Here is a 14,934-nt window from a genome sequence, read left to right as displayed (position 1 = left end):
CGTCTCCATGAAGTGGTCGGTAACGGTTTGCATTCATTGAAGAGGGTCAACATGAGACCGTGTACCAACGGAGGAGCTCAATAATAATAAAACCAAGTGAATAGAAATAAAGTCATGCTTCAAATAAAGTCCTGGTACCTTGTGATGTAGTCAAGACCATGCTGACCGAGACCAAGACATACCTAGGACCAGAGTGCTCCGAGACCGAGTCAAGACCAAGACCAAGACATTTAGGGATCGAGACTGAGTCAAGACCAAGACATTTAGGTATCGAGACCGAGTCAAGACCAAGACCAAGGCAGGGTCAGACCAAGACAAGACCAAGACATTTAGGGATCGAGACCGAGTCAAGACCTAGACATTTAGGGGTCGAGACCGAGTCAAGACCTAGACATTTAGGGGTCAAGACCGAGTCAACACCTAGACATTTAGGGGTCGAGACCGAGTCAAGACCAAGACCAAGGCAGGGTCAGACCAAGACAAGACCAAGACATTTAGGGATCGAGACCGAGTCAAGACCTAGACATTTAGGGGTCAAGACCGAGTCAACACCTAGACATTTAGGGGTCGGTAACAGTTTGCATTAATTGATGAGGGTCAACATGAGACCGTGTACCAACAGAGGAGCTCAATAATAATAAAACCAAGTGAATAGAAATAAAGTCATTCTTCAAATAAAGTCCTGGTACCTTGTGATGTAGTCAAGACCATGCTGACCGAGACCAAGACATACCTAGGACCAGAGTGCTCTGAGGCCGAGTCAAGACCAAGACCAAGACATTTAGGGATCGAGACTGAGTCAAGACCAAGACATTTAGGGATCAAGACTGAGTCAAGACCAAAACATTTTAGGGATCAAGACTGAGTCAAGACCAAGACATTTAGGGATTGAGACCGAGTCAAGACCTAGACATTTAGGGGTCGAGACCGAGTCAAGACCTAGACATTTAGGGGTCGAGACCGAGTCAAGACCAAGACATTTAGGGATCGAGACGGAGTCAAGACCAAGACCAAGGCAGGGTCAGACCAAGACAAGACCAAGACATTTAGGGATCGAGACCGAGTCAAGACCTAGACATTTAGGGGTCAAGACTGAGTCAAGACCTAGACAGTTAGGGGTCTAGACTGAGTCAAGACCTAGACATTTAGGGGTCTAGACTGAGTCAAGACCTAGACAGTTAGGGGTCTAGACTGAGTCAAGACCTAGACATTTAGGGGTCGAGACGGAGTCAAGATTAAGTGTGTGTTAAGCCTTATTAGCTGAAGAGATGTCCTGACCTGACATAAATAACATGTGAGCGTTTGTCGTAGCTTGTGGTCAACATTAATGCCGAACGACTTCAGGTGTGACTATTTGATCCTCTTTTTGCTGCTTTGAATCTTTTAATGAAGTCCATCTTCTCCTCCTTAATGAGAGCTGACTTTATGTTTTTAAAATGCAGAGCGGGTAAATAATGTACAGAAACACTGAAACGCCATCAGAGCGTCTCTTCAGGTGTTTTGTTCTTTTGTCGTCTCATCAGGTGAACATGCCGGAGCTGGCCCTGCTGCGCTTCGTGGTTCTAGACGACGACTACATCGGAGACGACTTCATCGGCCAGTACAGCGTGGCCTTCGAGTGCCTTCAGCCCGGCTACCGTAACGTGCCCCTGCTGGGCCTGGCGGGAGACCCCGTACCACACACCAGCCTCTTCGTCCACGTGGCGATCACCAATCGACGAGGAGGCGGCAAGGCTCATCGGAGGGGTCTGTCGGTGAGGAGGGTCGGGAGGAGAGGGAGGGAGTACGTCTCGCTGAGACACACCGGCATCAAGGTGGTCGACGAGACGTTCAAACCGGCCAGCGCCCCGCTTAAAGAGGCGACTGACCTGCGGGAGGAGGCTCAGGTGAGCGGGAGAGGGTTTGGATTTACATGTCTTTGTCTGAAATGCATATCTAGACTGCCAGTGAGACAGAGACGTTACCTTTTAGTTTTATCACCCTGAAGAATCTAGATCACAGCCTTTAGGGACAGGAGGGTGTAACGGCGTGGGTCTGTGCCTCGTGGTTAACAGCGTTCTGGAGAGCGTTGGAGTGTGTCATTACACGCAATTACACAAAACGTGACAGCCCTGTTTCACAAGTATAATAAAAAAAAGAGGTGAAAGAGAGAAACAGGAGGGAAACAATAGATAGTGAGACACACACACACACACACACACACACACACACACACACACACACACACACACACACACACACACACACACGCCCAGGCATCCGTCCAAACACGAGGCTGCTCTTTCTTTGCCAGCTCGCTCCGATTATTTCTGCTCCGTCTGTAATTTGGCTGCACAACAGTCGAGGTGAAAGCTGACTTTGTTTTTTGTCTGAACTCAAAAAGCCGCTTTTAAGTCCTTTAACGGTCGCCACGAGCCGACGCATCAGAAGACCAGCATGCACCCATGGGTGCAGCTTTGATTGGGAAAGCGGAGACATTTTCTAAATTGGAATTCCTGCAAATTTCATTTCATCCATGTCTAAAAAAAAATGACACAAAAAACTCTCTTGTGATTTCTAAAATCATAATAATATTTTTTTTTATGTTCAACAACAAAGCTCTCCTTTTCAGAGCTAACCTGGTTTCCATTCTGTCCTCGCTCTGCCTGCTCTGAGCTCCGTCGCTCACTCTGACAGGAAAATGAAAAATGTTCAGAGAGGATTTCTGGATTATCCAGAGGAACAGGACTTTATAGTTCCTGGAAAGACACGACCTCATTCACCTTCTTTAAACCAAGACGCAGGGACGGACTCGGACTCATAAAACATGGACTGTCTGCTCTGGTCATCCCGAAGGTGAAGGAGGAAACCAACCAAACGATTAGTTTAGTATTTATTGGCTATTTGAAAACTCCAGTATATCCATCCATCCATTATCTGTACCGCGTCTCCCGTTCTGGGCTGCGGGATGCTGGAGATGATCCCAGCTGAGCTCCACAAAACGGGCAAACATCAAGCGGTCACCATGAACTCTGTTTAACACATTCCTCACAGTCTGTCCTCCAAAACCGCTTGTTGACCGCTCACTTCACTTTCGGGTCACTTCCAGCATTTGGTTCCTTTTCTGGCAGGATTCTGTCGTTTGTAAATCCGTCTCAGCGCTCGTTTCACATCTTGTACATTTAAAAAAAAAAAAGTAAATTAGTTTTCTCCTTATTAAAAGTGCCACCGTAGGAAACTGAATCCTATCAATAGAATCTGTTGTATTTCAGGTCATGCAGGTTTTAAACTAGAAACGAGACTTCCTCTGTCCTAACACAAACCTCAATCTATATATTCTTAGATGATGTCTTAGTTTAGTCCACCTGAGACTTCTCTGTAGAGCCAACAAGAAAGAGGAGAGGAGGAAGAGAGGGGAGGAAGTTGAGAGGAGGATGAGGAGAGGAGGAGGATAAGAGAGGATGAAGATGAGAGGAAGTGGAGAGAGGAGGATGAGGAAGGATGAGAGAGGAGAACGAGGAGAGGAGGAGGATTATAAAGGGTCTATAAATACGAGCTAAAACAGAACCTGGTGGCACAGCACCCACCAGATTATCACTGAATACAAACGATGTAAGAGTGGGCGATGTGAGAAGAATCCTCTTTCGCTTCATTTCTGTTTTCAGAAATAAAAATCATCTCAAAAGGGCAAAAATACAGAAACCACGCTGCCCTGAACTTCAGATCAGCAGAGTGGCGTCTTGGCCAAAAAGTTATCCTCAATCCTGCCGACAGACAAACAAACAAAAGCGGATGAAGTGTGCATTTTCTGACAGTACAAAAGGACCAACGTTTGTAACCGTTAAACATTCACACGGGGTTAAATGTGTGCGTCCATGCGGCTTTAGTAGTCCAGATTTAGATTTAGATTCAGTCACATTTAAAAAAAAATCAAGATCTACAACAGCAAGAAACATCTCCCTGAATGGTTGAGCAGCCTCCTCAGTGATAAACGGTATCAAAATCTCCATCAGGAGATAAATCCTTATCATGTCATGTATCACACCGACCCTGAATCGAGCTCCCTCCATCACACAAACATACGCACACACACACACACACACACACACACATAATCACATTTTCACAAACAGCTTTTAATCTGCCGGCTTCAGCCTCATTGTCCTCTCTCTCCCACTTGAACCTCTGTCTCATGCGTCCAGCTGTGGCCTCATCTGCCATGGTCACTTATTACACAGCATCGTTCTGCTACTGGTTACACAGCCACACACACACACACATGGATGCACACACAGCCACACTCACTCCATGCAGGTGAGGCGTGACAATCGCTGGTCCAGTTGGAGCTCTGCCAGGTGGTAAATTGTGTTCACTTGTTCAGCAGAGGTTATTTTTCTAGTGTTTTTGCACGAACATAAATACACTTTTTTAATTGATGACGTGACCTGAATTTTTTTAAATATTTTTTTGGCATACTGACTAAAGATTTTTATTCCCTTGTACTTCTCTGAACTGCTAACTAACCCACCTGTGCATCCTGACTCACCTGCAGCAGAGGAGAAAGGCTCTAAATGTTGTAATTATTCTGTTCCACATGAATGCAAAAAGCTCTGAAGCTCAGTTGGATTTCAGAGGATTACATGCAGCAGCGACTGCCGTATTGATTTTATTCACAGGAGAGGGGAATCACAGGAAGTGTGTGTGTTCCGGGAGTGTGTCAACCTTCTGACCTTTTTCCTACCTTAATTTTACAGCTAGAACTTTTTCCTCCTCCTCCTCCTCATCTCTTCATCTGTCTATGTTTTTTATTCATGCGTCTCCAGAGCACGACGGCCAGCTTCAAGGAGCAGTGTGGGCTCCCCACGGTGGCCAAACTGAAGCAGTGCATCCAGAGCCTGACCACGAGGCTGCAGAGTCCCGAGGGCCCGATGGGGGCCACTATGGTGCTGAGGGACGGGTACCCGTGTCTGGAGGCTCTGGTCAACCTCTCCGAGCCGACCGCGTAAACTGCTCGCTGCCTACGACACGGTGAGTAAGAGGAAGACAGGAAGATCTGCAAGAAAGTGTTCTAGTATGTTTCTGAAATTAGAGACAAATGTCTACTTCACCGACTGAACGCAGACTGACCTTTAAGTCATTCAAGACCTAAAGGACAGTCTTCAGGGCGGCTGTGGCTCAGAGTCCGGTCGTCGTACCGTCAACCGAAGGTCAGGGTTCAATCCCCAGCTCCTGCAGCAACATGTGCATGTGTCCCTGCGCAAGCAAGCTTAATCCCTCGGTGCCACAGAGCACACTTTGAATCTCTTGCATGATTCCCCACCAGCTTCAACGTCATCTCTTCAGTGTAATTTACAGGCAGTGCGTTAAGAATCTGTAACATTTAGCCGACTTATTCCAGGGATGATCCCAACCCGCTAATTTTAAACGGACACGAATAGTTTAAGGTTCAGAGTCTCAGCGTCTGCAGGTGAATGGTGCCTAATTGGATTGCAGAGTGCGGATCTAGTGAGCAGCAGTGCTTGCACCACCAGCCTCCGGTTCTCCTTGCAGCTTAATGTCCACATACATGTGCAGGATGTTACAAATGACATAAGAAGAAGCAAGATGTGTATTTCTGATGTTGATCACGCTGCATGTCCATGTGTTTTAAAAAGAGGAAACACAAGAGGGTTAGCAACACGAGAAGAAGATTCATTCGCTCCTCTGGGGGAAATCTCTGTTCTTGCTGAATATGTTCGATGAAGTTGATCATTTGAGGCCATCAGAGTTTTCATACTGTGTAATGTGACACACGACGCTGCATAACTCAGCGTGCTCACACAGACCCACATGCAAATCCTCCGTCCTGAGTCATTAAATATGCAGGAGACACTCAGCCACACTCCTCCTCACTTACACACACACACACACACACACACACACACACACACACACACACACACACACACACTGACTATCAGCTGTGTGTGTCCTCCTCCTCCATCTCTTCTTGCATCAGATCAGGCTGAATCTCTCCACCTGTTTCAGCGCTCAGATGTTACACCTACACACACCTCGGCAAAGAGAGAGAGAGAGTGTGTTTGTGTGTGTGTGTGTGTTCGAAACATCACTTTGCATTTGTTGACGTTTGAGTGTGGATGTAGGAAATGTGAGCTCAGCGGGTCAGTGTCACGCCGCCACAGTCGCTGTGAACTTCCAGGCGTAAATCACACCTCCTGAGGCTGAGTCACAGTCACACATCGCCCTCCTCTCTCTCTCTCTCTCTCACTGGTCTTCAGTCCTCTCCTTCATTTTTCATTTCTATCAACAGATTCTTCGAGGTTTGTTGGCGTCAACGGGAGGAAAATGTGTCTCGACTTAACCCTGTGAGGATGAGACCGTCAAATGATTGTCAGGAAATGTAATTCTCTGAACCTGTTTTGGGCTTCTGTGCCTTTATTATTGAGATAGGACAGTGGATAAAGTCTGAAATCAGGGTGAGAGAGAGTGGGGAAAGACATGTGGGAAAGGAGACACAGGTCGGATTCAAACACGGGCCGCCCGCTTTGGAGGACACTATCTTCAATACATGGGGCGATCGCACTAACCACTACGCCACCAGAGCCCCCGAGAAATTGAAAAACACTTTGTGAGAAAAAACACCAACATCAGATTTGTCATTGTGTTACAACAGGTTTCATATAAAAAACTATTATAAAAGGCAGTAGTTCCCAACTGGTGGGTCAGGACCCAAAGTGGGTCATGGAGCCGTTTTATGAGGGTCACAAACATGCGCCAAGTCCATAAAGGGCTTTTTCCAAGATGTTTTTTTTGTTCTGTTTCTTTGTTCTATCACATTTTTTTTTTACCGTTTTGGGTCCAAACAGCCGACAACATTTCTGGCTGCTTCCCCCCTTTACGGTTGATTTAGTTCTCAGTAGACTCTGATACTTGAAGCTCTCTGTTTGAGGAAGTGAACTCTAACTTTCTGTCCGTCTCCTGCAGATGATTGGCAGCTCAGAAACAGCTCATTGAGATCGCAGATGGTGTTCAGGAGAGGATCGCCCAGGTGCAGAGAGAAGGTAAAGGGACAAACTGAGTGAATATGGATGTTGTGAATATGAATGCTCATGAGTTTAAAAAAAACAACAACTGTGCAGAATGCTCAACGATGTACCAACTGTGTCAGAAACACGAGGAGCTTGATGTAAAGAGGCGCCTCCTTTGAGAATAAATCAGTGAACAAAGAAGACACAGAACTTTCTGTTGATTCATCACAAGTCTGTCAGTTTGGGCTCATTTTGAACTCTTTTCTGTTACTTTCTTATGTTTTGTTTTTCCTCTATTTGCACTGTTTTTTTTGGGGGGAGGGGGGGGGGGGTCTGTTAGTTTAGAGGGTTTGGAAGCTACTCGTAAGACTTAACTTGAGATCTCTTCAGCCTGGCTCACGCTGAAGGATCATCGGGCTGATTTGATGTCTGATTAAAACTCCTGCAGCGAGCCAGGCTTTACGTTCCAGGTGAAGTTTTACAGTTTGAAATCTCTACAGGGAGTATGGAGAGCATGGAGAAGTTCTTCTCAGCCAAAGACAGATATTTTTAGACTCTCTCGTTTCCTCAGACGATTCCTGACCTTTAACTGTCGATGTAAATGTCATAACCACAGTTTACTTTTTATATGTAAATCCAGATTCTGACAAACAAACAGACATAACAGTTTGTTTACACTCGCCCCGATTCATTTTGTGTCAGTCACAGAAACAGTGCACTGACACAGCGCACTGACATACTTATATTTCTGTTTTTAATGGTAGCTGCTCCCCGTCTCTGTAAAGTGACACACAGCTCATGTTTGTGTTTGGCGTTTTTTTTTTTTTCAGGGATGGACTTTCATGAAGAGCTGTCCCGGCTCGGGGAGAAGGAAGGACTGAAGGGACGCAAACAAAGTAAAGCTGTGGAGAGTTTCACCTGGAACATCACCGTGCTGAAGGTGAGGTCATACTACCACATTAGACTACATGTAAATGTCTCTCAGAGTCATGACTGTCTACAATGAGTGAGAAGCTCGAGTCCCGCTGGATGTGTTGTTGTGAGAGCCGTGTTTACATGGACGGGACGGCCGGCTCCTCCCCTTGTGTATAAAAGCTGTTTTAGTCAATGACTAGAGAGAAGAAGAACATACTCACTGATTATTTGGATGTTAGTAAGAGTTTGTAGATCACGCTTATTCTGTCAGTTTACATGCAATGTGAAGCTACGAGCTAACTAAAGACCGCTAACATTAGCATGCCAACACAACAATGCAGGACACAGGTGATCGCAGCTCGAGCAAAGGACAATTTTGTCCTCTGCTTGAGCTTAATCGTGCTTAATTATGATGTGTTCTAATTGATAACTCCTTCATGTGAACGTGAGTGTAGAGGGGTTGGAGGTGTGTCTCTGGAGGAGAGCGGAGGCTTCAGTATGGAGGAGGTGTGGCCAAACAGCAGTTTGTTTTGGTCTCATGCTGGTGCTCAAGAGCGACATCTACTGGATGAAGAAGTTGCACATTTTTCCTTAAATAGACAAATATTTTCTTCACAGCTTGATGGAAACCAAAAACTAAAACAGCTTTTTAGGTCTGGCCTTCTAATAATCTCACCTGAGGAAACCTGAGCTAAAACTTGTACTACTGAACGCACACATTACTACAAGTTGTAATAAATTGTGATAAATTGTGAACATGTGTTTTTCCCTCTTCTGCAGGGTCAGAGCGATCTTTTACGGGGCGCTAAGATGGATTCTCTGGACGCTCTGAGGCAGCTAGCTCTGGCGTGTGAAGCCTGTGGTCTCACCTCCTCCAACTCCTCGTCCTCCACCTTCTCCAGCGCCGAGCTGCACTACACCTCCCACCCTCTGTCAGGACGCCGGAGCAGCACGCATGGAAACGGACGCATCTGACACCCCCCTACAACCCCTGCCCCCCCGCACCCCCCCCCCCCCCCCACCCCTCTCCCGCCTCGGGTCCAGCGTGCTGCCAAAGACGAACAGTGAGCGGACAGAATAATTACAGAGTGTGAGGAGATACTAGAGCGAGAAGTAAAGGCGCGGGTGTGAAGAGCACCTCAGGAGACGGAGGATGGTTTCCCCTCATCCAGTGCAGTAAGAGTCTAGACGAGTCTAGACCGCAGCAGTAAATCAGTTAAAGCCTTACGGGAGTCTATTAATGAATCACTGAAGGTCCGGCCTGCTGAAAGGCTTTTTATGAATGTCAAAGAGGACGCCCCACACGGGTCCTTGAACAGCACACAGCTCCTGCTAATATTAAGGGGAGAAAATGTCTCGATGTTGTAACTCTGCAGGTTTTCTCTCCGTAGATTTGTTTGTGAGAGCGGGGCCGTCACTGGGCGGACTCTAGGGTCCATTTGGTGTTTCATTTCAGAGGTTTGAAATACAGAACAGACGGGGGGTAGAATTATTATCTGCCTCAGTTATTCAGCTCGTCCTCTGGAAGACAACAAGACTACCTGAGCGTGTGTGTGTGTGTGTGTGTGTGTGTGTGTGTGTGTGTGTGTGTGTGTGTGTGTGTGTGTGTGTGTGTGTGTGTGTGTGTGTGTGTGTGTGTGTGTGTGTGTGTGTGTGTGTGTGTGTGTGTGTGTGTGTGTGTGTGTGTGTGCGCTCATTTGTGCTTACAGTTTTGCAAACAGGGGAAAGAAACCAGGCAGCTTAGATTTTAAGTGAAATACAATTTCTCTTTCTGCTTGTACACTGCAAGCTAACGCATGCTAGCACAAGCTAACCACGGGTGTTTGTCACCTGCCTGTCCAACAGGAAGCAGACCAATTCCACTTCCACGGGTAAAAGCCAACTCAATGTTCACCCTCGTTTTGGATGTTATTTTGACACGTCCCTGATTGGCTGAAATTTGGATTTGGTATCCTGCTCTTCTATCTGCGTCAAATCTCTCCAATGCAAGTGACAGGATGAATATTAGATGAAAAAATTGACCTTGTCGGAAGTATTAAGAGTTTTTAAACAAAGTATGTGAGTCTGCGGAAAGTTGGAAAAGTCAAAACATTAAGCTGAATATTTGCAGATTTCATCTAACTGAGTGCATGCGTTATTTTCTAGACGTCAGTGTCACCGTGAAATCTGACTTCTGTTCATCTTCTCCGGTTGCTCTGAAAGTCTGAACCGCTCCCTAACAATGACCCCGAAGAGGAACACGACTACACGAGGATTACTCCACTTTCTAAACTTTAACTAGAGTGCAGAAAGATCGCCTTGCAACCCTGAGAACACAAAACACACACACGCACACACACATACACGCACACACACACACACACACACACACACACACACACACACACAGAGGATCTTGTTATCTCCAGCTGACAGCCTTTGAGCCTGTTGTGTTCGGCTGAAACATGATGAACGACATGTAGCTGAGAAGAGACGCCGTAATTGGAGAAGTTGCGGATGTGTGTTTGTGTGTGTGTGTGTTGATACTGTCGTACTCCATGTGTGGATCACATAAATCTCCTCCCGGCGCCGACATGCAAGCTAATGGACGCTCAGAGTGTGTGTTCGGTTGTGTGTACAGAGAACAGATTGTTTAATGTAGCAATATGATTGGGAGGAAGTTACAAGAATGTGTACTGACTGAAAACTTTAAGCTCAGTGATGTTTATCAATGTGTGTGAAAACTACAAAAATAGCGGTAGCAGGTGCTACTGATCCAACTGGTAGTGCGTACCTGTCGTCAGTAACGGTGTTCCCCTCGGCCTTTGACTGTAACTGTTTTATCTCTAAACACAGAAGAACACCGGTTCTTAATGTGCTCATGTTTGTGTGTTACGTGAAATTCTGCGTCTCAACCAAACTTGACAAACGTTTGACAAAAAGCTAATTTAACAGGATCAGATTCAACTTCTTGAATTCTGTGTTAACAAAATGTTGATTTTCAGGTTTATAGGAAGAAAGAGGTTCCGCGTTTTGTCCAATAATGGCTATGATGTTTCACTGACATTTTAAAGGTCTAGTGTGTACGATAAACACAGGTTAGAAGACGTGGTGACCAGGGGAACTATCATTTGAAGCATCAAGTTTGGGATCTAGGTCATGGCCATCTTGTTGTTTTTTTGGAGCTGGATGCAACTGTATTCAAAGGTTTGCTTAAATTGGGTGTGTTGCTACAGTGAGTTATTGTGTTCTGATTTCTGGTCAACACTATCTCATTACACTTAAAGGAGCAAAAGTTAGACACATACCTGGCAAGAAAATTTAAGAACTCCTTCTCTTGTTTTTACTATGGAAGCCCTAAGAGGACATTCAACCTCACTTTTTATTTCACTCCATTTTCTCGTGATAAGGAATAATCTTAACTGTTTGTCTTTTTATTTCGAGTTAACAACGCTGGTTTTCCCATGATACCAAGTTACATGTTTTCGATACCTTGAGAAAACGACTGAAATTAACTCGTTATCACATGAAAACCAGCGTTGCTCTCCTGAGATAACGACTTAAATAAGTCGAGATCGAGGGAAAACAACCAGATTATGGATGCATGTCCTCTTGGGGCTTCCATATTTTCCTGATTTTGTAACCATGAAAAGTTTTTTTTATTTACTTCAGTTCAGTGTTTATTTCTTTAGACTGAAAGCACGGCGACTTTTGAAAAGACATGTTGAATGTTTCCTGTGCCCTCTGGACGACGCAGGGAGGTGGACCGAGAAGAGGAAATAACAGCTCACCAGCAGGTGGCGCTCTGCAGCAGAGAGGATGTTTATGAACGACACTTTACTCACCTGTTTAACCCTTAAAGTGCTTGTGCAGGACTACTGTATGTTCCGACGACGCCCCAGATTTTGAATTTGTGTTATCTGCAGAAAATGTCCCTTTTTAAAACGCTCTCCCCCGTCCTCGTGTTCCTGCTGCTTTTTCCAGAGGCTGCAGGTGGGAGCTGAGTCACCGCCGCAGGAGGAGGCTGACCTAATAACATTTCCACGAGTGTGTTTGTGTGTGCGTGTGTCTAAGAAAAGTAGATGACATGTACTGAAGTGAGAGCAAAGGTTGAAGAAGAAGAAGAAGAAGGGGGTGAAATTGGATGAAGTTTAGATGCAGGTGTGTTCGCTGGGCTCACCTGCAGAGCGTCATAATTGGCTGTGAGCAGCAGACGGAGTGACAGCACCTGCTGTGTCCATCTATTAATACTCACTCTGACTCACAGGACGCCCCGGGATGGGTGCTTATGTCTCTTATAAAACCACTGTGCCCTAATCCCTGACCTGAAAATGCAAACTGGTTCATTGCCAAAATATTCACCAACGTTTCTCTCAAATCGACAGAATCTTCAGATGCTTTTCAGATCATATACATTTAATAACGGTGCAGTAAATCCCGAAACATTTAAAATATAAGTTACTGATAAAATAGTGGAAATGTCGAGACAAAGATTAAAAGAGATTTATTAATTTTCATGCTTATTTCTTAATCCATCCATCCATTATCTGCACTGCTTTTCCCGTTTGTGTTCGGCTCGCGGCGGGCTGGAGCCAATCCCAGCTGTGGGAGGTGGGCGAGAGGCGGGGCACACCCTGGACTGGTAGCCAGAGACAGACAACCAGCCAGCCACACTCACATTCAAACCTGCGGACAATGTAGAGTCACCAGTTAACCTAACGAGCATGTCTTTGGACTGTGGGAGGAAGCCGGAGTACCCGGAGAGAACCCACACATGCACGGGGAGAGCATGCTAACTCCAAACAGAGAGGCTCCTGTCAGACAGGGATTCAAACCAGGAACTTCCTCGTTGTGATGCAAACCACTGCACCACTGTGCAGCCCTTAATGGCATCATTGACATGCAAAAAAAACACAACAAGGATATTCTAACTTGTCCTCTTTTTAAATTGTTCTCACCTATTAACAGTTTTAAATTCACATTTAATTTTTTCCTCCTTTTCCATCTTTTTTTTTGGGCCCTGCTGTGACTCCGTACCCTCTATCTGTCACAGGTGTGTTTACCTGCAGGGAGGATCTGTGGGCAATTAATGATGCAGCAGCTGCAGTAAAACAAACCGCAGTATTACCTTTCTGTATTCTGGTTTTCAGGCCTGCTGACAAACTGGGTCAGAGAGCGAACAGGCGAGAGCAGAGAGACAGAAAGAGTCGGCTTTCAGTAATTAGACCGAGTTAACTGTAACCGTCACGCTCCGAATAATTCATTAAGGTATACTGTATTTACAGGACGCTGTGTTCGACAGTAATGCCTCTCTTGCTTATGTATACCAGAGGGAGATGCTAATTTGTAGCTCTGATGACCCAGAAGAACAAAAGAGGAGATTCTGAAAGATTTAACTTTTCATTTTGAAACATGAAAAACACATGTTTTTAAATGTATAGATACGGGTCGTCATGATGCCAGTCATCTAAACTTAAAGATACAATATGTAGAATTTTATTCTAAATTTACACTAAAATATCTAAATGTATTTATTTTGTCCCTTCAGGCTTCCAGTAGATATTCGTCCTCAGTGTCTCCCTGTAGTCTCAGTGATCTAAAAGAAGGACACTGCTGCATCTTTGAATGTCTCAATTCACTTTAACAAACTCTCAGACAGCTCAGCTGACGAGTTGCATCATGACCTAATGATAATGTCTCTTTTACTAAAACTCAGTGTGATGAATCTCTTCTATCAACCAAGTTTCAATACCCCAAAGTTTACAAAAAAGGCACTGTGACACAACCTCGGATAAGCGGAAGAAAATGGACGGATAGTTTAATAATTTCGTCTTCATGTTTCCACATTTTTTTCTTTAATCTAAGGGTTTTACAGATATTTTTTTTAACTCACATTTTGCTTTTCTCATCTGCTCTTCTTTGTGATGACACTTTAATTTGAAGGGTTATTCTTTTTTTATGGCGCTCATACGATTCCATACTGATAGGTCCACTCACTGCAGTGCTTTGAATAATGTTCAGTCTCTCGTGTGTGACCCGACGCTGCACCCTGATGCCTGACGTGAGAACTTCTCGACGTCCCTTTACTCCCTCAAACATAGAAAAAAAAAGCGTAAACGTCCGTCTCTCACTGTGATACAGTTTCACTTGAAAGGATGTTGAGTTTGAGACTGGACCAGTGATACTTTGGGGTGTTTTGTGTCTCTGTTGAACCCACGTGTCTTAGTCTACAGCTCGCCTTCTCTGTGCTCTTCAGTGTGTGATGCTACCTGTCTTTGCAGACCAGTGGTGAAATATAGCGCTTACTAATAATAATTTGAATAACAGAGAGTTCTTTTTAACAGTCTTAGTGTGTGGACAAAGTTGTGTAAAAGACTTGGAAACCTGCCAGAGGTGTTTTAGGTTCTGTATAACGCGTGGCATCTGCAGCGTCTGTACGCGTGTTTTCACAGCTAACCTTTAATCCAGTGTTTGAACCCTCTCAGCTCTTCTTACAGTCACTGTATGTTTTTGTATAATAGAACCAAAAAAAACACCAAAAAATATTTATTGAAGTGTGTTTAAAAAAACATAAATAAATATAATAATTAAACGGACCTTGCTTTTATTTTGAAAAGCTACTGTGTTTTCTATCTGACAAGTATTCGTATAACAAGAATATGTATTCCTGACTAAATAAAGTTATCTTTTCCTGATCACATCCTCCTGTCGCCTCCGCTTTGTATCTTTTCATGTGTGGTGTGTCTCTCCTGTTAGGCTGATATCTAACTTTAATTTTTTTGTTTTGTTATTTTTGGGGTCTTTTGCCTTTATTAGATAGGACTGTTGAAGGCGGACAGGAAATGTTACGAAAAAGGTTTAAACAGTCTATGGTTTAATCATAATGAACACAGATCAGAGCCACAGGACTGCCACTCCAAGTGCGCATGCTCAACAGTGAACCCCCACTTTTTCGGCGGCTCTAGTTCCGGAAGTAAATTTAGAAAATCTATTTTTATTAAGAGACTGAAACCTGTAACCATGACAACCGGAT

The 14,934-nt window shown here is 44.7% G+C and overlaps 1 protein-coding gene across 1 annotated transcript in view; it reads left to right on the top strand.

The window, feature by feature from the left end:
• plcl1 (phospholipase C like 1) overlaps positions 1-14,601 on the top strand; it is a 77,467-nt gene extending 62,866 nt beyond the window's left edge. Inside the window, 7 exon segments of the mRNA XM_065962030.1 lie at positions 1,524-1,886; positions 4,803-4,979; positions 4,981-5,011; positions 5,511-5,516; positions 6,975-7,040; positions 7,838-7,947; positions 8,703-14,601. Coding sequence (XP_065818102.1) covers positions 1,524-1,886; positions 4,803-4,979; positions 4,981-5,011; positions 5,511-5,516; positions 6,975-7,040; positions 7,838-7,947; positions 8,703-8,897 — 948 coding nt within the window. The 3' untranslated portion in view covers positions 8,898-14,601.
• The last annotated feature ends 333 nt before the right edge of the window (positions 14,602-14,934 follow it).

This window comes from Labrus bergylta, chromosome 13 (assembly GCF_963930695.1).
Source record: "Labrus bergylta chromosome 13, fLabBer1.1, whole genome shotgun sequence".
In the NCBI taxonomy this organism is placed as follows: Eukaryota; Metazoa; Chordata; class Actinopteri; order Labriformes; family Labridae; genus Labrus; species Labrus bergylta.
Note: the sequence above shows the minus strand (reverse complement) of the source record. Positions and strands in the feature narration are given on the sequence as shown.